Source organism: Lissotriton vulgaris, chromosome 1_2 (genome assembly GCF_964263255.1).
Source record: "Lissotriton vulgaris chromosome 1_2, aLisVul1.2, whole genome shotgun sequence".
Classification (NCBI taxonomy): Eukaryota; Metazoa; Chordata; class Amphibia; order Caudata; family Salamandridae; genus Lissotriton; species Lissotriton vulgaris.
In genome coordinates, this window is record NC_141686.1 from 114,723,084 (window position 1) to 114,750,987 (window position 27,904).

At 46.3% G+C, this 27,904-nt stretch overlaps 1 protein-coding gene across 1 annotated transcript in view; it reads left to right on the forward strand.

The window, feature by feature from the left end:
• Positions 1 to 27,904, forward strand: part of KIAA1549 (KIAA1549 ortholog) — a 539,186-nt gene that overhangs the window by 477,211 nt on the left and 34,071 nt on the right. The window contains exon 19 of the mRNA XM_086952955.1: positions 14,219 to 14,379. Coding sequence (XP_086809081.1) covers positions 14,219 to 14,379 — 161 coding nt within the window. The remainder of the gene's footprint in view (positions 1 to 14,218; positions 14,380 to 27,904) is intronic.

The following is a 27,904-nucleotide window of genomic DNA, read 5'->3' on the forward strand; positions in this document are numbered from 1 at the left end:
TGAAGAAGGATACAGACACAGCTAAATCTATGGGAGCCTTGCAGTCGCAAGCTCCCAGACACTCCTTTTGTCGCTCATCATACAGAAGCACCATCAGAGGCTACTCCTCAGATAGCCCCTCCACTCCTTACAAAACCCCTACCCAATCGACCTTCATTAGAGGCTACCAAAGAGGTGGTTACAGGGGTAACAATAACAAAGGCAGAGGCAAAACTAACAACTCCCGCTCTGCCTCCACCCCTACCCAATGACTTCCCCCCCCCCCCCCCCCACACCATTCCACTCCAGTCGGGGGAAGAGTGCAACAATTCCTTCCTGTCTGGACCAGCATCACATCAGACAGGTGGGTGCGACAAATAATTCATTCGGGTTACTGCCTTGAACTAACATCTACCACCCAAACATACCACCCAAACAGCCTCCAATGTCACAAGAACATTTGTTACTGCTAAAGCAGGAGGTAATATCCCTGTTACAAAGAAGTGCAATAGAACCAGTTCCCCTGCACCAACAAAACAAGGGAGTTTACTCCCTGTACTTTCTTATCCCAAAGAAGGACAGCTCTCGAAGGCCTATTCTAGACCTCAGACCCCTAAATCAGACTACTTCCACTTCCACTTGTGGGACACCCCCGCGCCGCACGGCCACCAGCTGCTGCGTGTGTTCCCCTCTGCCTGCCTTCTGCCTCGCTGACGCCGTGGTCGCTCCCCTCTGGTTTCCCAGTTGTTTTGCCCTAAATTTGTGCTTGTCTGTTTCTGCCGTCTGCTCGCGTATTTTGCTGTTTTTCCTTGTTTTGCCCTAAATTTGTGCTTGTCTGTTTCTGCCGTCTGCTCGCGTATTTTGCTGTTTTTCCTTGTTTTGCCCGTAATTTGTGCTTGTCTGTTTCTGCCGTCTGCTCGCGTATTTTGCTGTTTTTCCTTGTTTTGCCCGTAATTTGTGCTTGTCTGTTTCTGCCGTCTGCTCGCGTATTTTGCTGTTTTTCCTCGTTTTGCCCGTAATTTGTGCTTGTCTGTTTCTGCCGTCTGCTCGCGTATTTTGCTGTTTTTATTTGTTTTGCCCTAAATTTGTGCCTGTTAATTTCTTTGTATCCCCTGTGCCGTGTCCAGTCTCCTTCCTGATTGGCCGCCTACCTCGCCGCCCTCCGCTCCCCGCCACCGACATTGGCCCCGCCCCTTTTTCTCTTCTGTTCCCTCCCCGCTCCCGCCTCCCAGCTGCTCCGCCCACCCGCGCACTTCGCCTTAAATGGCGACCGTGCGGACGCGCAGCGGTCACGCGCAGCGGGCGCGCCGATTGTGCGCCGAAGGCGCGCCAAAGGTAAGCCCGTCTACGCCCGTCCGCGACCGGATCGCGACCAGCGCCAGGACCCCTGGCCCACGAAGACCCCGACCGACCCGCCTGACGTACTCCGCCGCCACCCTCACCGCTCTCAACACCGGCCGACTCCCAGAATGCCATCAAGCCTCTCCACGACGTACCCACGGACCCTTCAGCTGCCATGCCTGCAAGTTCACCTGCATCCGGACCTGCCTCGCACCAGCACCCACCAAGCCGAACACCAGCAGTACCCACCTCAAGTGCATCCTGCTCAACACCCGCTCCATCCACAGACATGCCATCGAACTCTGGAACCTCCTCGACACCACAGCTCCAGACGTTGCCTTCCTCACGGAGACCTGGATGAACGCCTCTTCAGCTCCCGACATCGCCATCGCCATCCCAGAGGGCTACAAGATCGTCCGGAGGGACCGAAACGCCAACCAGATGGGAGGAGGCATCGCCATCATCCACAGGAGCACCATCCGTCTCACGACCAGCACCGACAACTCCCTGACCACCGCCGAACACCTGCATTTCCAGATCCACACCAACCCGAACACCACCCTCAGAGGCACCCTGATCTACCGACCCCCTGGACCACGCACACAATTCAGCGAGGACATCGCCGACTTCGTCAGCCCACATGCCCTCCCCTCCGCTGACTACATCCTCCTGGGAGACCTCAACTTCCATCTGGAGAACAACAACGACCGCAACACCAGCACCCTGCTCGACAACCTCACCAACCTGGGACTCAAGCAACTGGTGTCCACCCCCACCCACCTCGCCGGACACACACTCAACGCTGTCTTCTCATCCAGCAAGGACATCAACTTCAGCCACACCACAGAGCTTCAATGGACGGACCACAGCTGCGTCCACTTCACCTTCAAGAAAACAACGACCCACCACCACCAGCAACAGACCGCCCGCAGAAGCTGGAACAAGATCACAGCAGACCAGCTCGCCACCTCCCTGAGCCAGCACCCTCCTGCCAGCTCAGCGAACCCCAGCCAGGCCGCCGACAACCTCACGAAGTGGATCAGCAACTGCGCGGACGAACTCGCCCCACTGAGGACCCCGCCCAGCAGACCCGGCAGCAAGAAAGCCCCATGGTTCACCGACGAACTCAAGAGCTCCAAGAAGAACTGCCGAGCCCTCGAGAAAGTCTGGAGAAGGGAACCGACACCGGACAACAGGACCTCCTTCAAACTTGCCACCCGGAAACACCACCAGCTGATCCGCGCCGCCAAGAAAACAGCATTCAAGGACCGGTTGGACAACAACGCACACAACTGCAAGGAACTCTTCAACATCGTCAAAGAGCTTTCCAACCCCAGCGCAGGAAACAACGACATCACCCCATCGCAAGACCTCTGCAACTCCCTGGCTTCATACTTCCACAACAAGATCGCGGACATACACAACAGCTTCAACAACCAACCAACGCACACCATGACCGAACAACCACCCCCCACCACCACCCTCCGCGCCTGGACCCCGATCAGCACCGAAGACACCATCCGCACGATGAACTCCATCCACTCCGGATCACCGACCGACCCCTGCCCTCACCACGTCTTCAACAAAGCCGACGCTGTCATCGCACCCCACCTGCGAGACATCATCAACACATCCCTCGACACCACCATCTTCCCCGAGAGCTGGAAACACGCCGAACTCAGCGCCCTACTCAAGAAACCAACAGCGGACCCCACCGACCTCAAGAATTACCGCCCCATCTCGCTCCTCCCGTTTCCAGCCAAAGTCATCGAGAAGACCGTCAACAAGCAGATGGCCGCTTTCCTCGAGACGAACGGATCCCTCGACCCCTCACAGTCCGGCTTCCGAGCCAACCACAGCACCGAGACCGCCCTCATCGCCGCCACCGACGACATCCGAGCCCTGATGGACAATGGAGAAACAGCGGCCCTCATCCTCCTAGACCTCTCCGCGGCATTCGACACGGTCTGCCACCGCACCCTAGTACGGCGCCTCAGCAACGTCGGAATCCAGGACAAGGCGCTGGAGTGGATCACCTCCTTCCTCGACGGGAGAACACAGAGAGTCCGCCTACCACCGTACAAGTCAGAGGCCACCGAAGTCATCTGCGGCGTCCCCCAAGGATCATCTCTGAGCCCCACCCTCTTCAACGTCTACATGAGCCCCCTCGCGGCCATCGTACGCAAACACAACCTCAGCATAATCTCCTACGCCGACGACACCCAGCTGATCCTCTCCCTGACCAACGACCCCGCCGCCGCCAGAGCCAACCTGCACGAAGGGATGAAAGAGGTAGCCGAGTGGATGACGACCAGCCGCCTGAAACTGAACTCGGACAAGACGGAGGTCCTCATCCTGGGCTCCTCTCCCTCCGCCTGGGACGACTCCTGGTGGCCTCCCGCCCTGGGCACCGCACCCAAACCGACAGACCATGCACGCAACCTGGGCTTCATCCTGGACTCCTCCCTCTCCATGACCAGGCAAGTCAACAACGTCTCCTCGGCATGCTTCAACATCCTACGCATGCTACGGAAGATCTTCTGGTGGATCCCCACCGAGACCAGGAAGACCGTCACCCAGGCCCTCGTCACCAGCCGACTGGACTACGGCAACGCCCTCTACGCCGGGACCACCGCCAAGCTCCAGAAGAGACTCCAGCGGATCCAGAACGCCTCAGCCAGACTCATCCTCGACATCCCACGAACCAGCCACATCTCCGGACATCTGCGAGACCTTCACTGGCTCCCCGTCAACAAAAGAATCACCTTCCGCCTCCTCACCCACGCACACAAAGCCCTACACGACCAAGGCCCGAGCTACCTCAACAGCCGAGTCAACTTCTACGCTCCCAAACGCCACCTCCGATCAGCCAACCACGCCCTCGCCGCCGTCCCCCGCATCCGAAGAGCGACTACAGGAGGAAGGTCCTTCTCCCACCTGGCCGCCAAGACCTGGAACTCCCTCCCGACCGACCTGCGCCTGACCCAAGACCACCTCTCCTTCAGGAAGAAGCTGAAGACCTGGCTGTTCGAGCGGTAGCGGCCCCCCCCCCCCCAGCGCCTTGAGACCCCACGGGTATGTAGCGCGCTTTATAAGTGTCACTGATTGATTGATTGATGGTCACACTCCAGCAGGTCCTTCCTCTTCTTTCACAAAACGACTTCCTTGCTACCCTAGATCTCAAGGACGCCTATTTCCACATCCACATTCCCATTCACACCGCTCACTGGAAGAATCTCAGATTTGTAGTGGACGGTCAGCACTATCAATTCAAAGTACTACCATTCGTAGTCACAACAGCACCACATGTGTTTACCAAGTGCCTGGCGGTGGTGGAAGCACACTTAAGAAGACAGCACATTCATGTCTTTCCATATCTTGACGACTGGCTCATAAAAGCCAGCTCATACAGTCAGTGTGTACAACACACTCACGCCACTATCCAATTACATCACAACCTGGGGTTCACAGGAAACCACACCAAGTCCCATCTGCAACCGTCCCACATACAACAATACCTTGGTGCCACAATAAACACCTCAAAAGCGCTAGCTTATCCCTCTCCTTTCAGAATAGCAAACATGCAAGCTCTTCTAACAAAATTTAAACCGGAACACTCTCTTCCAGCTCGAGTTTTCATGCAACTCATAAGCATGATGGCCTCTAACATATTCATAGTGCCTCAAGCAAGACTCCAGATGCATCCCCTTACAGAGTGCTTAGCACGCCAATGGAACCAGGCTCAAGGTCAGTTAACAGATCTAGTGTTGATGGATGGTCGTACTGTAGTGTAGTTCCTATATTCCCAATAGGCTCTGCGCATTGGAGTAATATATCCTATAGATTTGACTTAGGTCAGTAGGCCTCTATCGAATATACTAAACCTAATTGTGAGTGCCAGCTAGCTCAGAGGTCACTAGAAACTTTCTTGAATGCACAAGAAGGGATTAGTTTCTGACAACCGCATAAACATGACAACTTTGTTTCCCTAGGACTGAAAAATATCTTCAGAGTTGTAGAAACAATAGATAAATATTTTACTCAGTCAATTGTGCATGCTTCGTTTCTACAGAGTTGCAGAGAAATAGTGAGACGGCGTTTTCAATAAAAGGTTTATTGAACAGTCTTCTTTCTCATGCAAGAGAGGTGAACTGCTACAATCATTAGACTGAATGCAAAGTATAATCCGTACAGCGAGAATAGGATTATAAAATAATACTGTAACAGCATTGTATGGTTTCTACGCCATATAAAAATACATACATAAATAACACAGGCTAAAATATTCAAATGGTGCTTCTAAAATACGCCTACCCAAATGTACCAAACCTAGATCTAGTACGAGGGAAGAAGTAAGTATTGTTTAGCATAAGTTTTAGTTCTGCCATGAATTGCCAAAGGTTTGTCTAGGTTCTAATCAGCTCCATACCTTAGAATGAAGGAGGTTGGTATCTCTCTTCTCGGACACCCCACAAGGGGAGTCAAACACTGGAGCTGGATTCTCAGCAGAGGAGGACAGCTTCTTGTCAGTGCGTCAGCTGGAGAGTCGGCTTCCTTCGGCACTTGCTGTACTGAGCTGCGTCGGGCAAGTAGGTCGTCGAACTGCACCGAACCACACCGTGCTTTGCTATAGCAAGTGAAGGTATATTTATACCTTGAAGGTGTTTAGGAATGCCAGCTTTGACGTAAAGTCGGGCATATGAACGTAATGGATGAACCCCTAAGGAATAGTTGTTCATGCATAATAATGAGTTTCTTGGAGAAATCAATATATAGGCTAGGGGGAAGTCCCTTCTGCTTAAGAGTCTGGTTTTCCAAGAAATTGTTGTAACGTATGATTAACTGATGGAAGTTGCCATACCTGTATTTGGGTAGCATGGTCGATGCCTAAATAAGGGTTTGATTTCTATGTCTATATAAGGGCAACATGGATTGTACCTATATAAGGGCATGCATCTGGAAAATTCATTCGAAATCTTAAACGCCGTACAACAGTACTCACCTCACTCTTCAGTGGTGGAACACCAAAAACCTTTCCAAAGGGCGACCGTTCCTAGAGCCGGTTCCTCAGATAGTCATGACAGCGGACGCATCGCTCTCCGGCTGGGGAGCTCACCTACTGCAACACACCATGCAGGGCAGGTGGTAACCACAACAAAAACTACTCCACATCAACCACCTGGAGGTACTAGCCATATTCCTAGCCTTAAAAGCATTCCAAAAGCAAATATCAGGCAAGACTGTCTTAGTCCGCACGGACAATATGACAGCCATGTACTACATACAGAAACAAGGCGGGACACACTCTCTGCAACTCTCTCAGCTAGCACAGAACATATGGAGGTGGGCTATACCTCAGAACATTTTCCTCTTAGCCCAACATGTTCCAGGGGTATAAAACACCATAGCCGATCTGTTAAGCCGTCGGACACAACAGATCCACAAGTAGGAACTTCATCCACAAGTTCTTCAACCATTTTTTCAGATGTGGGGCCAACCTTATATAGACCTCTTCGGCACCCACGTAAACGCCAAATGCCAAGCTTCGCCGCCAGATATCCACACCCACTGTCCAAAGGCAATGCGATATGGATGAACTGGTCAGGCAGACTTGCGTATGCTTTTCCGCCTCTCCCACTCATTCCACTAGTGGTGCGCAAATGACAGCAACATTCCCTAACTCTCATTCTAGTTGCTCCAACTTGGGCCAGACAACCGTGGTACACCACATTGCTACAACTTTCTGTAGTACCGTACAAAAAACGATACCTATCTCTACGCCTCTAAACCCAGAACCATGGAGAGATCAGACACCCGGCCCCAGCTCTGCTCAACCTTGCGATTTGGCTCCTGAGGTCCTAGAATTTGGTTACCTTAACCTTCCCCTTGACTGTATGAACGTAATTAAAGAAGCTAGACCTCCCACCACTAGGGCATGCTATGCAGCCAAGTGGAAACGTTTTGTAATATATTGTCATAACAAAGTCAATCCCCTAGATGTGTCTATCCAACACATCATAGGCTACTTAGTACACCTCCAAAGATGTAACTTAGCCTACATGTCTATTAGACTGCATCTTGCTGCCATGGCAGCATATCTACAAAATAGACAGCATCTATCACTTTTTGGAGTACCTGCCATAAAAGCCTTTATGGAAGGCCTCAAAAAAATAATTCCTCCCAGAGCACCACCTTCACCTGTGTGGAATTTAAACATTGTTCTCACACGGCTAATGGGACCTCCCTTTGAACCTTTACATAAATGTGAGCTACAATTCTTAACATGGAAAGTTGATTTCCTTGTAGCTATTACTTCTCTACGAAGAGTTAGTGAACTACAAGCACTAACCATTCTGGAACCTTTTCTGCAGATGCATCATAATAAGGTTGTTCTCCGAACTAATCCTAAATTTCTTCCTAAAGTTATTTCTCCCTTCCATCTCAATCCATCTGTAGAACTGCTTGTATTTTTCTCGCAGCCACAGTCGCAGAAAGAGCTTTTCATACCTTAGAAGTCAAAAGAGCATTGCTTTACTACATTGAGAGAACACAACCCTTTCGTAAGGCCACACAATTTTTTGCGTCTTTATCACCACCACACAAAGGCAACCCCATATCAAAATCTGGAAAAGCTAGGTGGATTGTCAAATGCATACAAATTTGATATCACAAACCTAAACGTACGTTATCTGTTCCTCCTAAAGCCCACTCTACAAGAAAGATAGGGTCTTCAATGTCATTTTTAGGGAACATTCTCTTAGATGATATCTGCAGAGCAGCTACATGGTCTACACCGCACACATTCACAAAACAATATTGTGTAGACGTGCAAACTAAACAACAAGCTACTGTGGGCCAGGCTGTACTCAGAACACTATTTCAAACTACTGCAACGGATACTGGTGGTCGCTGCTAAGAGGGGGTACTGCTATATAATCTATGCAACAGTGTGTAATTTGCAGCTCAGATGCCTCGAACGGAAAATGCTACTTACCAGTATGCATCTGATCCTGGCATGTAGAGCTGCAGAGTTGCACACGCCCACCCGCCTCCCCGGCTACCTTTATCTGTTCCAGTATTATCTTAATTAGATACAGCTTACATGGGCATCCTTCCTGTTTCTTTCAAAGCTCCATCATTTCACTGCTGGTGAAAAACAGTCTAAGGATCGAGCCGATGCCCATGCGCAATGTGATCCAAAGGAGGAGTCGCTTATCTCGTGACTTCCAAAAACTTTTCAGGACAAAAACAAGTGCAAACATCCGGGCCCAACACTAGATGGCGATCTATGCAACAGTGTGTAACTCTGCAGCTCTACATGCAAAGAACAGATGCATACTGGTAAGTAGCATTTACTTTATAAACCACATGTTACACCAACTTGTGCCCCCCTGCGCTAAAGACCTAACCTCACAGCAATAAGGGAGAAATACAGGGTGATCAGAGCTACAAGATCTAACCGTAAAAAAGGAAAACTGGGGAGCAGACCTCTAGACATTAACAGCTGATGACCTGAAGAGCCAAGTTTAAGTCCTTTAAGAAAGGCCCTTTCCAATGGTTCTGCTCTCAAATACGACTGCAAGAAATTCCAAGTCTTGGCTGCCAGATGGCTGATAGACTGGGCCCCGAGCATGGCCCTCTGCCCTTGAGGCACCCTTACTAGGTTAGCCCTAGCAGATCTTATGTTAAGTGAAAGTGTCTAAAGTATTACCATGGAGCGTAGGTATCTAGGGCCTTTGTCCATCGGGATTTTGTGACAGTAATACATGACCGTGTAAATGATTCTGTTCTCCACTGGAAGCCAGTGTAGAGAAGTCAAGGCATTTGAAAAGGATGTCTTTCTGGAGAGATTTAAAACTTAACGGGCTACCACATGCCCGTTGGAGTTTTTTCAGACTACCCTTGGTGGCCCCCAAGGTAAAGTATGTCACAGTAATCCATTTGAGAGGTTACTAGAGCATGTACAGCGGTTTTCCTGGCCACTGTTGGCTGTACGTCCAGGGCCTTCCTCAGGATTTTTAGAGTGCCAAAGCATTTTCCAGCTGCACTATTTATTTGATACTCAAACGAAAGTTTGGGATCAAAACAGACACCCACGTTTTTGGTTTTAGATTTAGGGGTGGGGGTGTGGCCCAGGACCTCAGGCAACCAAGCTGATGACCAAATAGGTGCTTTGCCAAATATCATACCTCCGTTTTTTTACCATTCAATTCAAGACAATTGCTTGTCATTCAGGAGGCTAGTTCTTCCAGACATAGCGAGAACTGGGCCACAGCGGCATCCACGTCCTGGGATAGGGTGACAGTGAGCTGTATAGCATCCGCATATAACACAATTTTGATGTTATGCCTTTCCACAATTTCCTTTAATGGGCAAATATATAGGTTAACTAATGTTAATGAATGTATAGGTCATTGCAGAAGAGAGAATGTCAGCAGGTACTGCAGCAAACCCTTATGCCAGGCGGGGCTGCTGGTACCGAAGACAAAGTATTGCCAAGTTCAGACAGTCACCTGAAAAAACTGAAGCTGCTACTTTCAGGTCAAAATTAAGCACTTAGAACTACCCCCAGACTGACCCCATGGACTGCGGAGGACATTGAGAGGACTTCTGTCAGTCACTAGGACATATTCGGAAGCAAGAAGATCAACCTCCTACCCCAGAGTGGGAGAAGCTGAACTCACTGGGTCAACGGAAGTCTGAAAACCTCTGATTGATGTTGAGGCCAGCAGCGCCCCTCAGGAGAGGGCCTGCGCCTACTATGTGCTGCTGCATGTCCCGTGAGCAGCCAGACTCAACTGAACATGCTAGAATCATTGTAAGCGCCCACTGAAACGCTGAACGCTTCCGTGCTGCTGAAGTGGGTAAGACTTCAATCGGGCTTGATGGCACCTGTTGTACTCGCTCCTCATAGTGCAACGGCACCATAGAAACTTTTGCCTATTTCCTAGGAGTCAACAGTGCCTCTGCAGTAAGGACTACTATGTTGATTTGTAAAGCACACTAATTACCCGCTTGGCATGTGTCTGTTTTTCCCAAGGTGCTTATATGTAGAACCAGGTCTTCAGCTCCTTGCGGGACTCGAGAAGTGAGGAGGAGGTCCTGATGTGTTGAAGGAGGTCATTTAATGCCTTAGGTGTGATGTAGGAGAATGGACCTACTGCCAGTATTGCTTTTTTGATTGCTGGGAATGTGTGAGAGGTAGAGTGAGACCGAGCTTAGATGTCTGGTGGGTTTGTGAAAGTGTATGTGGCTGTTCAGGTATTCTGTTCCTGTGTTGTTGTTTAGGGCTTTGTATATGTGTGAGAAGTTTGAATTGGCTGCGCCTGTGAATGGGGAGCCAGTGAAGCTTCCTGAGGTGTGGTGTGATGTGGGTGCGAAGTGGGAGGTAAAGTATGAATTTTGCAATGGTGTTCTGGATGGTCTAGAGTCTGTGTAGGAATGGTTTGGATATTCCGATGTAGAGAGTACTGCTGTAGTCCAGTCTACTAGTGATAAGTGCTTTTGTGACGGTGCATCTGGTGTTTGAGGTAACCATTTGAAATTTTTTCACAGCATGTATTGGATGTGGAAACTGGAGGTGCAAACTGCATTGACTTGAGCCCTCAAGTTGAGCTTGTCTAGGATGATCTCTAGATTTCTTGCATGGTGTGTGAGTGTTGGTCCTAGCTCCGTCGGTCAACAGGCGATGTCCTGTTTTGGGAGGTCTTATTGGCGAAGACCAGTACTTTCGTCTTGTAAGAGTTGAGCTGCAGTCATTTGGTTCGCATCCAGTGTGCAACCATGGTCATCAGTTGGTTCTGGTAGTCTTCTCCTTCAGGGAGAGGAGGAGTTGGGTGTCATCAGTGTAGGAGATGGCGGTTATGTGTTGTGATCGGATGATGTTTGTGAGCGGTGTCATGTATATGTTGAAGAGGGTGGAACTGAGGGACGATCCCTGTGGGACTCTGCATATCAGTTTCTCGGTCTCTGATGTGAAAGATGGCAGCCTGATCCTTTGGGTTCTTCCCATGCAGATGGAACAGATTCATTTGAGTCCCGATCCTTGTATGCCAGTCTAGTTGAAAGGAATGAGGGCTGCTGACTCTCCTAGTTCCAGGACTATTTGAATGTCATTGGTGGCTGTGATGAGTGCTGTTTCGGTGTTGTGGTTCTTGCTAAATCCTGCAGAGATTTTGTGGGTCAGGGTGGTGCTGCTTGGTGATGTTCCCAGGCTGTCGATGTGATCTGGGCAAGGGTCCGTTGGGGCCCATGTGAGGATGGTCTGCATGTTACCGCTGTATTGTTTCTGGTGAGGGTTGTCCATTTGGCCAGGTGGCCTTCTTGGTTGGTGGTGGGTAGGTTAGTAATGAGTTCTATGGAGCTGAGTTGGGTAATGTGCGAAGTTGCTGTTGATGTTTGCGATTTTTCTGTGAAAGAAGTTGCTTAGGTTGTTGCACAGTTGTTGGGAGGCAGCGATTTTTATGACAATGGCTGAGGGCAAGGTAAAATCCTTAACGTTCAAGATCTCCTTGCAGTTGTTTTAGTTTTCTTCGCTGCTGTCCACTAGTATTTTGTTTCTTGCTTTCTCTTATTTGCTGGTGATAGTATCTGAGTGCAGCTTTGTAGGTAGTTCTGTCATGGTGTTGTGGCTGACCTTTCCATTTCCTTTTTAGCTGTTTACAGTGTTTGGTGTCTCGTAGGTCTTCTGTGTACCAGCTGGCCTGCTAGTCTGATCTACTACGCTGGTCGGGGTTGATGGGTGCAAAGGAGTTAGCAAAGACCTTGATCCAGTTGTTGATGTCCTTGTCTGGGTTGTTTGTGGTGCTATGTTGATCCGTGTTGAGGGCGCTGACTGCTTCTGTGATTTTGCCCCGGTTATGGCTTGGAATGCTAAACCTGGTAGGGGTGTTAATTTGAAGTGTATTGATTTGGAAGTGGATGATTGAGTGGAGGGTCCATGTGAGCAGTCTGGTCGAGTTCTATTTGATGCTGTCACTTGTGTTAAAGATGGGGCCCAGTGTGTGTCCTGCAGTATTTGTAGGTTCCGGGACAAGCTGAGTGAGTCCGATGTAGCTCAATCTTTTGAGGAGTGCTGTGGAGCAGGGTTCGTTTTCATCTCCCAGGTAAAAGTTGAGGTCATCAAGGCGAATCTAGACTCTGGAGTTGATATTGAGCAGAGCGACTAAGTTGGTGATGAGTTTGGTAAAGGTGGTTTTCCCAAGATGCGGGTATTCCCTGGATACAGCCACCAGTGAATTGGCAGTAACCCCAACCAAATTTGAAAGAAAGGTGGTGAGACAGAGATTTGCTAGATAAAGTCTAGAGTACCGACCTCAAGGGCATTGTTTTTTTCTTATGAATGTTGTATACTTCCTTGAATGCGCAGAGTTAGAAATACATTACTCCTTTTTCATACAAAAAAAAATATTTGACTCATCATTAATTTATTGACTTTGCCGAGTTCATTTTGAGCTATGTGGTGTGTTCCCTAACCTGTATCTACACTCCCAACATCCGAGGGAGCCTATGACTGCCCATCCACTGAGTGTCAAATGCAGAGGTGGAACTTGGCCTTGTTGCTCAGCATCCATAGTATGTCAGGCTCCCAGCCATCAGGAATAAAAGGTTTCAACCACTACGGTTAGGCCCAGTAGCTCCTTGTGCCCCGGGGCCTTCTAAAAAAGGTTTGGACATTTGATGAACACCACTCAGAAGAGCAATTCTTTATAGCACAATGCACCACACACCCCTAGATGTTTTCATGTATCAAAGGTGCAGCTGCCTTCCAAACCCTCAACACATTCTGAAGGCCCCACCGACGCTTCCCGCATTAGATTCACTGATAACATTGAAAAATAATCCGGATCCTCCTAAACTAGACACTTGTCTGTATACAACAATGCAGGAGAAGACCCCTATTCATATTCCGCTAGCTAAGTCAGCCTGGGAGGCAGATCTAGTGCCTTCCTTGACTGTGGAACTGTGGCATTACTGCTGTTCTCAGATAAACGCTTGCTTGTCAAATTATAGAATCACTCTTGCACATTTGATTCATGCACAGGATGTATCGTACTCCCGACAAATGTAGAGTGGATTAGTGGATTACCGATCCAGCACCTCTCGTCCCTCTATTAGTGAAACCATAAACATGTGTGCAATTCCGAGAGAGTCCATCCTATCAAAATTTTGGAGAGAAAGATGAAAAGTAGTACCAAGGCAACTCAGTTGTGGAGCACAAGCCTCGGTTGTGGAGCACAATCTGCCTGGGATTCGCCAACTGTCTGCAAAGCTGCTGATCCTGGCTAAGCAAAGAGTGGCTCTGCATTGGGGAGAAAGCCTTCTCCCCAGCTCAAGTTTTGGCTGGAGGAAACCGCATACTGTCAGGAACTGGGAGATGCCAGATCTCTCACGACCCAAAGATATTTGGGCTTCCTTTATAACTTTTCTTACTTCACCGATGGAAACCGGGTCCAATGTGGAGGCATGTATCCCTAGAGCACTCATTGGAATTACGTCATTTGCTGTGCCACCACAATCGCATACTCTAGTTAGTGTTTGTTGCCTTGGAGATGACCTGCGTACGCACTGTTATTACAGTCCTCTGCTGATTCGGCTGTACTGTATGTCAATGGGTCTGTACAGTAATGTACACCAAGTTGCCTACTAAGTGCTAAATCTCTTTGCCCAATAATTTGCTATGATTTAAAAGACTAAATGTGCTTGCATTGTATAAGCCCTTTTCCCTTCCCCTGTTGTATTGTTACTTCATTTTGCAAAAAGTGAATAAGCACATTAAAAAAGGGCAAATGAGACCACCTTTGCAACCTTCCGAAGCTGTTCACCTCACACCCCTTCGCTTAAATATGGAAGGTAGGTTGAAGTTGTACTCCATGTGTTTTTTTTCTTTTCTTCAAAGGTCCGGCTCAGATCCAGCACCTCACTCAAGTGGGAATTGCAAGCAGACTAGGAGCTCAGATCACAGAGCTTCCTTTCAGCAGGACAGGGCATATTCCGCCCGCAGTACCAAGTTGGCCCCCCTATCATGTGGAAGAGGACTTCCCGCAAAGCAGAGACAATGTGAGTATCTGTCATTCGGCTAGATTTCTGCACACTGAAATCCTTCACCTTGTTTTAAGCTAGTTTGGGGCTTGATTTGAGCTATTTTTTATACAATATGTGACAGTAAAATAACAGAACCGTTAATAGATGGCACACAATTCATAGCAAAGACAAGCTCTTTGGTATCAGGCCAGGTTTCATTTGCAGTAGGCACATATGGACCGATACCCACTCATTACTACTGCTCAAGTTGCTAGTCTGCAGGGTGTCTAATGTCCGTGTCTGCCCCTCTGAGGGATACCACTCATAAACTGGATAAATTGTCAGATTGGAACAGTAGGCAAGTGCCAACACACAGCGGTTTTTATGCCTCTCATTTTTAATCATGTGCTCCAAAATGTTGTCACCGCCCTCTTATAGGCTTCTCAGCCATTAATAACATGTAAATCATATTCCTGTATATGAGATCCAGGGATGAGCTGGGTAAGTTTTAATTATGGTGTGAAAGGGTCATGAAGACGCTCCAGCCAAGCGGAATTTGGTGGCGATAGTGAAAGTACCGATTTTGAGTGCACCTAAGGAGTCTTAATGACCAAGCAGGACACATTCTCAGTGTAATTCACATGTGTATTTACAGATATTTGCACACCTACCTCTACTACCCGATGCAGATGTCTAATTTATTAATGATCAATCCTTCCCTGACCAGAGTCTTATTTAAACAGTATTTAAGGTTCTTTTTAACATCAAAACTATGCTTAGGTTCTTCTGCGAAAGCACAAGAATGAGTGAAAATTCAAAAGAGAACTGGCTTATTTTCTTGGACATTGAGAACATCTGTGGCCTTCATCTACATGTTAATTATCCCGGTGCATCCGCTTTACTTTTCAAAACATTACTCTTCGAGATTTTTGGAAATCTCAATTTAGTTATTTAATTTTACATTTTTGATGCAAGGAGCTCTCTTTCTACGCACAAATTTCTATTTGAAGAGAAAGGTTCTTTATAGTAACATCAATAGTAGCTTTCATAAATACTAGCATATCCTGACACACATTCATAAAGCAAAAGTGCTTCTCTTTAATAATTTTCTGTCATCTAAACTCTTTCCAGAAATATTTTCAACAGTCTATCTGAATATTTTATTTCACTTTCTCACCCAGTTATAGTTAAATTAACTTATACCACTGGGTTGTTTTAGACCTATTTTGTCCTCCCTCTGAACAGGAAAAAAGTAAATGATTTAAGCACAAGTCTCAGATGCCCACAGTATCAATCAATCAGTCAATGAGTTTTATCTGATTATTTCAAGACAATCATTAGAGCACAAACAAAAAGCAATACATTACATATCAAAAAGAATAAAACAAATTTACAACTTTTAAACGTTCATTGAATTGTGTAGATGAATAGCACTTTTAAAAAACTTCCATCAGAAAAACACACCAAGGACCTAGTCACCATCTGAATAAAGTAAAGTCAAGGTTTGTGCTGATAAAAACCGTCTTGTTTAAAAACTGACATTACAAGTTTACATATAAGAGACACATAATGTTTACAGGAAAAGATAAAGTACTCCATATTCTGGATGGAGACTTCATGACAAGGGCAGGTTAAAATAGACACTGAATCATATTGACTGAGGAGAAAGGACAGGTTACTCCTAAGAGTGCATAACTGTGCATTGGTTCACAAAGACTTTTCCCACATGTCTTTCACAAAATCTAAATAAGGTTCCACGCCACCACAGATTTGAGTCATGACCTAGTCTCTGACAGTGGGATTTTTGAGTTCATCTTCTTGGTTACCCCTACAGAAGAAAATAAATATAATATGTTTTTACCCTTACTGCATCTCCCTTAACAATCAAGAGTGAGGATGTAAACAGTTCTGGTCTACCCAGGGATTCTTTGATATTTATAATGTACATTAACCATTGAATTTTAAGGCCCCGGTCTCACACCAGGCAGTCCGTGATAACCATACGATTCAAATGAACCTGCTCATTTCCGCAGGAAGAGTGGGCAAGCTTGATATAATGCTTGATGTAATCCTAGATATGTGGAAGCGCCAGCTCCTCATGTGCCAAAATGCGAACATGCTAGTGGAAGTCTCAGCAGTCACCTATAAAAGTGGTGCTCTTCCTGCAGTAGTTTAGAAAAGAGTTGACTTAATGAAATTCTTAGGCTTAGAGGAGGCCTCCATAATAAGGAAGGGGTGAATGGTTGAGAGTCAGGAAACCGCCATTGAATAAATCAATATTAGTACGAATAATCAAAGCTAGGCTCAGCCTTAGCCTTTTGTCAGTGCTCTCCAAGTCCTTAATCCCCTTTTCGACAGGTAATTCTGTGCCAGATGGGAGGTAGAGTGAAAGCTCGTTTGGATTGTGATCACTCAGGCAATATTCTATTGTCTCCTTCAGAATGGGCTAGCTCATTCATGCACTTTGAGATAAAAACATAAATTGTAACTGCGCCTTGCCCTAAATCCTCAGCAATTACGCTGCCCTTTTGGATTGCGGTATGCCATGCCCCATGTAATGTTTTTAACCTTCGTTTGATGACTCCATAACAGGTGAGAATAGGATCAGAAGATTTATGAAATGGAACTCCCTATAACATATTGATTCTCTTGCACCACCATACAAGAAACTGGATGGCTGTGTTGGTCAATCTTATGTTCACCTCACTCTTCTGTCTTCCACCACCACTGGTCCTATAAATAGTCCTGCTGTGGATTCATTTATTGTCTGGTTTGAGTACTAGAAAAAAAATTGCAATACCATGCTTTCCACCATGGATGACACTTTTCTCATTGAAGTGGTTAGTGTTGCTTTCAGAGTGATCAAATTCAAAAATATAGATGAGTCTTTCTGACAACAGACACTTCAGATTGTATCGTCTCTTATCGTGAACCCCAAATACTGTTTCCTCTGCACTAAATGTAAAGTTAACTTTGCTGAGTTAATACGCCAAGCTCATGCTGCAAGGGTACCTTGTCACACAAGGGGTGGAAGACGAGTGTGACAGCTCATTTTACACCTACAGATCTGGTGGACCATAAGGCTAAATTTCCTACTTCTCTCTGCTTCACTAAAGACAAAATTGGTCTCCGTTTGTGAGTTGCCGATATGGCACCTCAAAATATATTTTGCATGTGAAAGTTAACTTTGCTGAGTTAATACGCCAAGCTCATGCTGCAAGGGGACCTTGTCACACAAGGGGTGGAAGACGAGTGTGACAGCTCATTTTACACCTACAGATCTGGTGGACCATAAGGCTAAATTTCCTACTTCTCTCTGCTTCACTAAAGACAAAATTGGTCTCCGTTTGTGAGTTGCCGATATGGCACCTCAAAATATATTTTGCATGTGACTGGGGGCGAATTTTTGATTTGTTCATCATTCTGTCCATCATTAGTTCTCGTTGTCGCCCTAAGTGGGAATATTATACCCAGACATGGGTCCCGTGCTCACTGTGTCACTGTATTCAAGCTAGCCTGGCTAAGGAGGGGTGATACCCCAAAACCAGATCCCAGGATGCTTGTTTCCAATCCAGAGAGGACCTGGCCTGGCCTTTCGGGACTGTTTCCTTGGGGAGCAGGGTCAAGACTGATTTGAATATAGATGGGTCTGAACTGGGGTGGCGAAGTGAGCTAAAGAACAATGATGATTTCAACCCAGATCTGTGACTGGGAGTGAATGTTTGATCTGTCCAGCAATCTGTCCATCATTTGTTCTTGCTTTTGTCCTTGACATCTGTCAGGCTCGGACATAGACGTCGGTGTATACGTTCACGACGCTTCGACTGCCTTAACAGACCGATTTGACAGAAAGGACATTTCGCCAGCTCGGTCATGCAAGGTGTTTTGTTCTGATTATACTTCACTGACTCCTCTACCTTGGGAGGTACTGCATTGGTATCTATTCTTAAGCGAAGAATCGGCAGCTAGAAGTATCCATCAGAAGTACAAATTACTTACATTCTCTAATGCTTTTTCGGGTGGATACCCTATCTAACCGCCGATTCCTCACTGCCTTTCTCACTGCCTTTCTATGTCTCTGTTCTGAGGAGTGGCCTCTCTTTAACATCTAAAAGGTCCCCGGTTGAAAGCTTCACATTGTACTATCTATTGTCTTTGCTCTCCGTCTGAAGGTGCCAAAAGAGACAAGGATCTGACGTCGGTAGTCAGGGGTAGTGCTTACTTATGGCTCGCTCTATCACTTCTGTGGTGGTACGTCAAGGTATAGACACACGCCGCCACCTAGAGGCGTGCAGGATCATTGCTGAAATGTTTCTGGATACAATATGATGCCTGGGGAATATTATAAAGGTGAGTTATCTGGCATCCACTAGAAGAGCATTACCAAAGGTAAGTAACTGGTTCTTTCTTCATTGAGAGCATCACTGTTCTGGGGTGTTCCTGGCAGATATCTACAGGAGCAACAACATAGAAGAACCATCATATTTTCATGAAGCGTTATTGCCCGGATACCAAAACATCCAGGCAGTCTGTAGTTGGACAAGGAATTATGTTGTCCATTTAGGTAAGTTGAACATTTTTCTTCCTTGCTATTAAACTAATCATTTAGAAAGTCAAGTTTTGGTTTCATGGGAGGGGGCATGTGTCTTAACTTTTGTGTATGCAGCACACAGGCTTTCGGCCATCTCTGGTATGGATTGGCCAGAGGGCTTGGCCCTTCACCTTTCACACCAGTGACACAGGCTTTCAGAGGTATAAACCAAGGGCTTTGGTAATGGACCTGGCCAGCGCATGGTATTTGGCAGCAGGGCTTGGCACCTATCCTCGTGCCTGTCGAGCCAGCGTGGATGTGTATACCAAGTCTTCGTTGCAGTCCCTGCACAAGCCCCTGTGTCCCACAACCAACTGCGCCAACAATTGTGCCTGCACTAGGTTCTTTTACCCTTTGAGCTCAGGCCTTTTTGATCCATAATCCACTTGCACAATGTTGAATCTGGCATCACCGGGCAAAGAATCATATGGCTCCATAATATTGATTCCCTTCTTGATAAATGGCCCTGAGGGACATTCAGTCATGAGTGGCAGGGTAGCCACCTTCAGACTCTCGGCAGCTGACCTGCAAATAAAACACTCTCCCACCATCTCATCTACTTCAGTGTTTTTTCTTGGCCACCAAAAGGATTCACGAATGCGTCGCTTGGTGAGATAAGACACCAGCTGTCCCTCATGGGCATTTCTAATTATGGTAAAATGTGGTGAGATCAACTTGTCTGATCTTAGAAGAAGACCATCCTCAACTGAAATTTCATCACACAATTTACACTACAGTTGTAACAAAGGAGGCCACTAAGCAGTCTTCAAAGTCTCCATACATCAAATCAGACCCTTTTATATCACTGTTATCTCCTTTGAACAGAAACCATGAAAGAAAATCAGCTCTTCTGTTCCTGCCTCCTGGAATGTGGTCCACATCGAATTGGCACTGCATCAATTTGGTACAACACCTACTTCCACTCCCACCCAGAATATAGACTGGAGGCTTGTGGTTAGTTTGTAGTTTAAAGTGTAGTTTAAAGTGTCTTACCCACATGTGCCAAATTTCTTGATAGGCCACCAGCAGGCCAACAATTATTTTTTTTAGAAGAGTACTGGCACTGCCTCCTCCAGCACTCTAGATGCCACCACTACCGTGTGTTCACTTTCACCATCCCTCTGTGCGAGAATAGAACCTAACCCTACCTGGCTAGCTTCCTCTGTGATGTAACAAGGCAGACTCAGGTCAAAAAGCTTAAGAGGCTTACTTGGTTAAGCAACTATTTAATTTTCTAAAAAGCTTTTGAACATGCTGTACATCACTCTAATTTCAAATGTAACACCTTTTTTGAGTAAATTGCTAATGAGCCTCACACTAGACACAATTGGGGATAAAATGAGAATAAAACTTGCACCTCCCAAGGAAAGCTTTGACCCTCATATTGTCAAATTGAGGAGGTGCACCAACAGTGGATTCCACTAATCATGGTCTGACCCTAATGCCGCCCTTGGAGACAACATGCCCCAAATATTCCACCTCAATGTTTAAACATTTGCGCTTGCCATTTCTTAACACGACTCCATGATCTCTGAAAATTCCTAACACTCTTTGTAGAATGGCATTGTGGGCTACAATATTCTCTGCGAACATTGACAGATCGTCTTGGAAGACTAAGACCACCTCTACGTCCTTGAGTACGTTTTAAATCACTCTCTGGAAGACGAAGACTACAGAGGCCAAGCCAAATGGTATATGACAATACTGGAAAGTGACAGTTGGGGAAATAAACGCAGCCAGGTGGTTTGAAACAGGATGGAGTTCAACCTGATAATAGGCGGAGGCTGGGTCAAGTTTAGAAAATGCAGTGGCATCAGCTGTGCGAGCAAACAAATCATTAATTTTAGGTAATGGGTGTGAATCTATCCAGATTTCTTTATTAAGAGACCTAAGATCCACATAAACTCTCAATTGACCACACCTCTGGCACGCCACCACTAAGGGAGAAAACCTCAGTGAAGATTCAGCCGGTTCGATAAGACCCTTCTCACAACATTCTGAGATCTTTCCTGACACTGAAAGGTATCTCTCTAAGCTTGTGCCTTACAGGCACTGCCCCTTCCTTCATCTTGATTTTGTGTTTAAGTCCTCGAATCTTGCAGAGATTCTCACCAAACACAGATGGAAATGTCTTACTCCAATCTAGAGCCAACGCATCGTATTCAACAACAAGGACCAGTTCTTTGCCATCTGGCTTCCAAATCATCCCAAACAACCCTTGATGAAACCAACCAAGAATATTGAGACCCTTTACTGGCACATACGCTTTTCCTCTAGTTTTTCTCCCTTTGAACTCTATAACATCTTCAATAAACCCCACAAGCTCAATCTTAATGTTACCTCCACACTTAGAAACATTTCTGGAGGGTTTTCTCTCATTGTCGAGCGAGGATCCACTTCAGGCAGGATTCGAATCTACGATGGCGGCTTGCCTCGGCGCAAGGACTCAGTGAATCCTGGAAGTCTTTAGCTCTGGAGCTTTCAGCGGGACCCTTATCCTTAAAAAAATCCTTAAAAGTCCACTGGATGCAGTCGAGGCTGGGGAGTTTTTTTAGGGAGATGGTGCAATGAGATTCTGTTAACCTGTTGCTTTCAAGGAGTCCACTCCATAATCCTTTTTCAAACAAGTCAAAGTCCTGGGGGCTGTAGTTTCAAGTGTGCAGCAGGTGCAGTCCTTCAGAGTGCAAGCCTTTGGAGTGTAGACCAGGGTTCCAGCAGGGCAGTCCTTCTCCTTGTAGTTTCTGACATCAGATCGTGGTTGCTATGCAGCTCTAACATAGTTATTGAATGTTCTTGGACGACAAGCAGGGGGCAGAAAGCACTGCACTTTAAAATTCAAGATGGAGAATTCCTCTCCTTGGGAGTAAGACCTGGCTAAACCATTAACACTTCCCCTCTAGACCTGCAAATTCCATTTCTGAGGCTGCCATCTGGCTGAGGGGCACAGGAAGAGGGGGTAGGCCTGGTTGGCATTTCTTACTGTCCTGCTCTCTTTGAAGCCCAGTTTGATTTACTCAGCCCCTTTCCTGGCCTGTTCTCTGCAGCTGCAGAGCTCCCCCTATCAGATTACCCCTGTCTCTATGCAGGCCACTTATCACCTCATCATTTGGCTAACTTTGCCTAAGCAGGTGATGCTGCTGCTGGATTTTGGCTCACAGAAAAGAAAGTCCTGTAACTTCTTTTCTGTATTAATTCTGATAAATTCAACAGGAGCAAGTTGTTGGATTTATTATTACGAATATTTTAAGTCTGAGAATTCTTATTTTAGCTCTCTCCTATCAGTAGTTACTCTGTATTACAGTATCCATATGTTAGCCTATGGAGCTAAAACACTACAGTGGAAAACTAGATTGGTAGTTTTTCCCTCACCAGGGCACATAAAACATATTTTATAATGCCCCTGCTTATAGTACGTGGCACCTTACCCCTGGGACACCTAGGGGAGACCTTAGGGATGATTTATAAGTAAAAAATAAGGTGGATTACCACTTTGGAAGTACCTTTAGTTCCAAAGTAAAATTTGCATATCATTTACTTTTAAAGACAGTCTGAAAATCAGGGCTGCCTTTAAAAATGGCACCAGGCAACACAGAATTGGGTGATTAGAGCAAAAAGGATGACTTTCTCACAAACGTAATTGGAGCTTCTGCACAGCCTCCGCATATTCATCAAGAACTAACGCATCATCCTGCAATAACTCCAGTAGATGCTTCAACAAACACCTGCCCTCGAAACAAAGGGAGTGCAGGAGCAAACGTTTTTTCTCTCAGCCCTGGAACTCGATGCCCCAACAGCCTTCAGATAGGTCTCAAAGGCCTGGAACCACACTCTGCACCTGACCGGTGGTTCACCTGGTGCATCCAAAAATGCTGGTGAGGGTGCAACTGCTTGCATCATGTAGAACAGGAGGAACCTTGATGAAAATTATACATTTGTAGTATTGCACCACAAATATTTTAAACTCTGCCCCTTTAGTAATGCACCTGCAAGCAACAGCTAAGAGAGCAAAATAAACAAAATGCAATGTCCATATAAAATGCAAAAGTGAAAGAATGCCACTTGAAAGGTTTGAGAGTCACCAAGAAGACACGTACCAAAGTTTTTTCTAGAATTAAAAGCGTGGATACCACAGGATTAATAACTGTATACCCACAGTGTGCACATCACAGTAAGTAAACACACAAAATGCAAGCAAATAAACTCTGAACCAGTTCAGTGCTGAATTTACAATGATGGTGTGCACATCACCAAAAGTGGACGCACCTAGAATTCTGAGATAGCATTACCACTACCTTTTCAGAACATGTGTTTGCATTAGACCCTGTACACACAGAAGAGTTTGTGCTTATGACAGTAAGAAAACACTTGAGGCTGTCAAGAGATTTAATCACGTAATGGAGAGGATGCTCACAACACTGTTATGGAACGCGTATAGACATCCAATCTATCGCTGCCACTACCTTTACAGCATCTATGTGTGTGCACCACAGTCAGTGACTACACAACAACATCAAAACTAGCATTACTGTAAATAAGATGTGTGCATCACTGTAGGGGTAATCAAGCTGCACCTGGCAAATTGTATATCCACTGCTAAATATGCACTCTCCGTAGAACTTGACTTATAGATTATGTGCCGTCCATAAAGGATGTGCACATCACCGCAAGGACACGCCTACAGCTCCAGCATTCTGTAGATGTGTGCACACTCTGTTGAACTAAAACTACAGATTCTGTAAATGTGTGTTCATCACTGCAAAGAAACGCATGCTGCACAGTAACAGCTGATTCTCTCCGAAGACCAGAAAGTAGCGCATAGATACACCTTCACCGCAACGTATGTGTACAACTAACATGGCCGCCTGATGACGTGAGGCGTAGCGAGCATGTGCAAAGACGAATCGTGTTGTGCTAGTATGATCCCAGTAATGGCTGATTGAGTGCGGATGAGAGTCCATGAGTTACACTACATATACCCCTAAAATGGCAGTCGTGCAAAACTAGACTGCTGACTTTAATCCTCCGTGGGAGGTCAGATACGATGTGTAGTGGCCGGGAACTGAAGGACGCACTGACGCAGAAGGGGACCACAGCAGTTGTAGACTATTAAATCCACGCATTGCACACTCATCCCTGGACTTTCTGAAAGAGCGTGTACCAGCCTGAAGGAACGTAAACGTAATCACACAACTGTACACACTGACCTGCCTCAAGGAAGCTGGTTGCAAGATGCGTTCTGTGTCCCACTGTGTAGCTCAGCTGGTCACCATCAAATTGTAGTAAGCAAGCCTGATTCAGTGTGCAGGTAAGTTTATTATTACAATAGAGCCACACAGTAGAGGAGGGTGGACGCGCAGTAGCCCCTACGCTGCAAACTACAGTTAAACTCGGCCTTTGACTATGAATACTCCAAACCCACTTGCATCATAACATTCTCTTCTAGAATCTCTATCAAAAATAATTCAAGAAACATACACAATGATGCAATACTACAGATCCATTCTTAAGAGCACCGTTTAAAAAACATGTCATACAAAAACACATGCAATAATCAGGCAGCATGTGGAAATATAACAGAGCAAGCCGAATTTTTTGTATTATTAACGTTATCATTTTAAAGCATTCAGGTTACATACAATAGTGCAGCAGCGCAATATGTTTTGATATTAATGACATCATCATTGGAGCCAATCCGTATAAATGACAGCGTATTATATGATATTGCATTCACCAATCCACGCATTCTTTACATGTCGCTATCATATCAATTACCTCCTCTGGTGGCTCCAATTAGATACCTGAACAACAGCATATCCATCCGGCCATGCCCCTTACCCCCTCATCCATCCCCCTTTTCCCACTCCATTCCAACTTTATTGCACACAGTGTTCACTGGCAGCTGTCATCATGAGCAACGTTTCTTAAATAGTTTCTCAAAGGCTGCCATATATCTTTAGGTCTGGATGCCGGAGGCTACATTGCAGCAAACCGCTCCCTATTGGTATCGCAATACATTAAACTGTGTAGCCATTGTTCGAGAGTTGGCATGCTCTTGCGACTACAATGGATGGCCAACTCCCACTTGGCAATGAGAAGTGTCATACTAACATACCTGCGCAGCGTTTTGGGGATGTCCGCAACATAGCCCAGTAGCGCCAACAGTGGAGAAGGCCTAATTTAAAGGCAGTCATTTGTGGCAGGGCCTCAAAAATGTGTACCCAGTACCTCGCCACCCTGCTGCACCTCCATGGCATGTGAGTCTATTCTGGCATTCAGGGCAAATTGTATAGCAGGAAGGCTCTATCCGCACCATTTTAACCGGCGTCATGTACACCCTATGTAAATAGTTGTAATGTATCAGCTTATGCCTATAATTACCAGATACCCTATGGGTGTGTGTGCAACATTCTTTCCATGCTGTATCTGAGATGGGGGTGTCCCAGATCCACCTCCCACGCATTCCTGACCCTGCTATCGTGTGCTGGTATATGGTCTAAACCAGCACGTTATAGTCTGGATACCAGTCTACTCCCCTCGGTAGCAGATCTAAGTAGCTTCAATGGTACACATTTTTCTGGTTGTAGGGGATAGGTGATACCCTGCTCCACAGCGCATTTTGAAGCCTAGCTAATACAAACTAGTCCATGAGTGGGGCGCCTGCAAAGAAAGCATCCTCTGTACGCGAGACGATGTGACCCCCAGGGAACACGTCCGCAAAGGTGTATAGCCCGTATTTCCTCATTGTGAGTTTCTTTATTGGCTCTGACATGAAGGGTACCCATGGGTTATCTAACAATGGGAGTTGGGAGGCATGTAATTCTGCTCCTCCTGTTACCCTCAGCATTTCCCTCCAAGCACAGCATGTTGCTGACTCTGTTTGAATATCCACTCTATATGGGGAGAACCCAGCTGATAATAACCTCGTAGTGGCACCGGGGCTGCTAGGTCTAAGAGCAAGCCTAACTTGAGTAAAATTGAAACTCTTTCTAAACTGACAGTGTCTCGGTATTGCTTGGTTACACTCTGTTTACTTTTTAACACAAAGGGAAATCCGTCTTAATAGGGAATGAGAGGTTAACACTTCCAAGATATAAGCTAGGCCTAACTCCTTGTATAGTAAACCGTATGATGTTCTTTGAGGAAGGGGAAAAAAGATTTCATGGAATTGATTTCTGGCAATTTGTATATTAGAGGTTTACGTATAACCCCAAATATATGCCGTAGGAGACTGCCAAGAGTCATCAAACCCAGTAGATATTGAGAAAGTCTTCTTATGATGAATACTTCTACATAAAGGATTCCTCACAAGTAAAACAATGCCAGGCGTCAGACAGGATACTGAAACTTCCTTCAGAATTTTCACATAGCCAGTAAGGGGGAACTGGCTTCAGTCGATGCCAGTTGAGATGTCAGAGGATAACCTCACAGCCAAATAGTGCCTGCTCCGCCGCAACATCCGTTCCCTTTTATCCATGCCTGGGATGTGGATCCAAAGCCCGCTGTCTCCTGAGAGTTGAGTTTTTCCTCACGCAACAATTCTGTATCTTTGTTGTAATACAATGTCTCGGACAGATGTCCATTACTGACCCCCACGCTATTTGCCTTTGGTGCTTGGCTTCTGAACATGATCAGTAGGAACCCAAATGCCATCAAGTAGGACAAGCCTAAACTCTTCATGGCCAGAGCTTATGAAGACCGGAGAAGTTGTTTTCGATCTCAACCCCGACCGAGATAAACTTCCTCTTCGAAGACCAGACTGAAGAAAATAAGTACTCTGGGTAAGATAAGCCTCTCAGATGGTGCCAAAATCCTTTTTTTCCTCCGAGGTAGTGCACTAAGAGCCCGACGAACCCACTCCTGGCGACTCTGAGCTTGTTCCTCAGCCGGACCCCCTCCCTGAGTCTGTTGAATTGGCTCTACCCTGTGCTGGTCCCCTTCCATCTGGATCAATCTGCGCCAGTAATTCATTACCAAATGCCCCACTGCCATTGATGACTCTACCAGAGTTCCCAACTCCAGGCACAGATCCTGCGGCCTTCTTGAATGTCATATTTAGTATATTCACAAGGAATTAATCAGGCTCCATGTTCATACACATGATGCCGTGCAGCGTTGATCCAATGCTGACTTTCACCCCAGCGGCCAGCTGTACACTACCTCTGTCAGCGCAGTAGATGGCGCCACCCTAGGAGCTAACGACGCCAGGTCACCACCTTACTCTTCTCCACCTGCAGAACCTCACAGATCCAAAGGTTGCTTAAAGAAGAGAGCTACAGGAAGAGGTTCAGCCAGTTATATGCTTCTGAACCCGTACCTTTTTATGAGGCAGAAGTGCCTGAAGATGAGAACACCTTTGACATTCCTTGATTATCTTTTGCAAGTGGCTTTGACACATCTCCAGAAGTGGAATTGTAGAGAAGTAGTCTAACTTCATTCTATCATCAAAAATCAGCAGAGGTTCTCGATCTCCAACTTCCAACAGTTGATGTCCAAAGAAATGTCTTAACGGCGGTTCATCTCCCTACTTATACATCCCCAAAACCAGAGGTTACCGCTCTGCCGCCGGGTGACCCCACTTTTTTCTCTGCTCACCAGTCACCACAGAGCCTCATTATTCAAGCTTCCTGCTCCTCTGGCTAGTTGCAAGAATGTTTCCCACAACCCCGGCAGATAGAGAATCCAACACTTTGAAGCCTAGGGAAGGAATGGCTTAAATACTGGCAGCATGGCCTTAAAATAACTGACTTCCAACTTCCTTTTAGCATGTTCTGTCCACGCCTTGTTATTGTTAATAGGAATTTATTAAGCGCGCGTACACCCAAGGGTTTCATGGCGCTGATACTTGAAGTCAAGTGCGAACCGGGCCCTTAGGCGTACGCCTGCTCAAATAGCAGAGTTTTTAAAGCTCTTCTAAAACCAAGGAGGTTGTTGCAGCTTCTCAAAGCTAGGGGAAGGGAGTTCCACAATCTC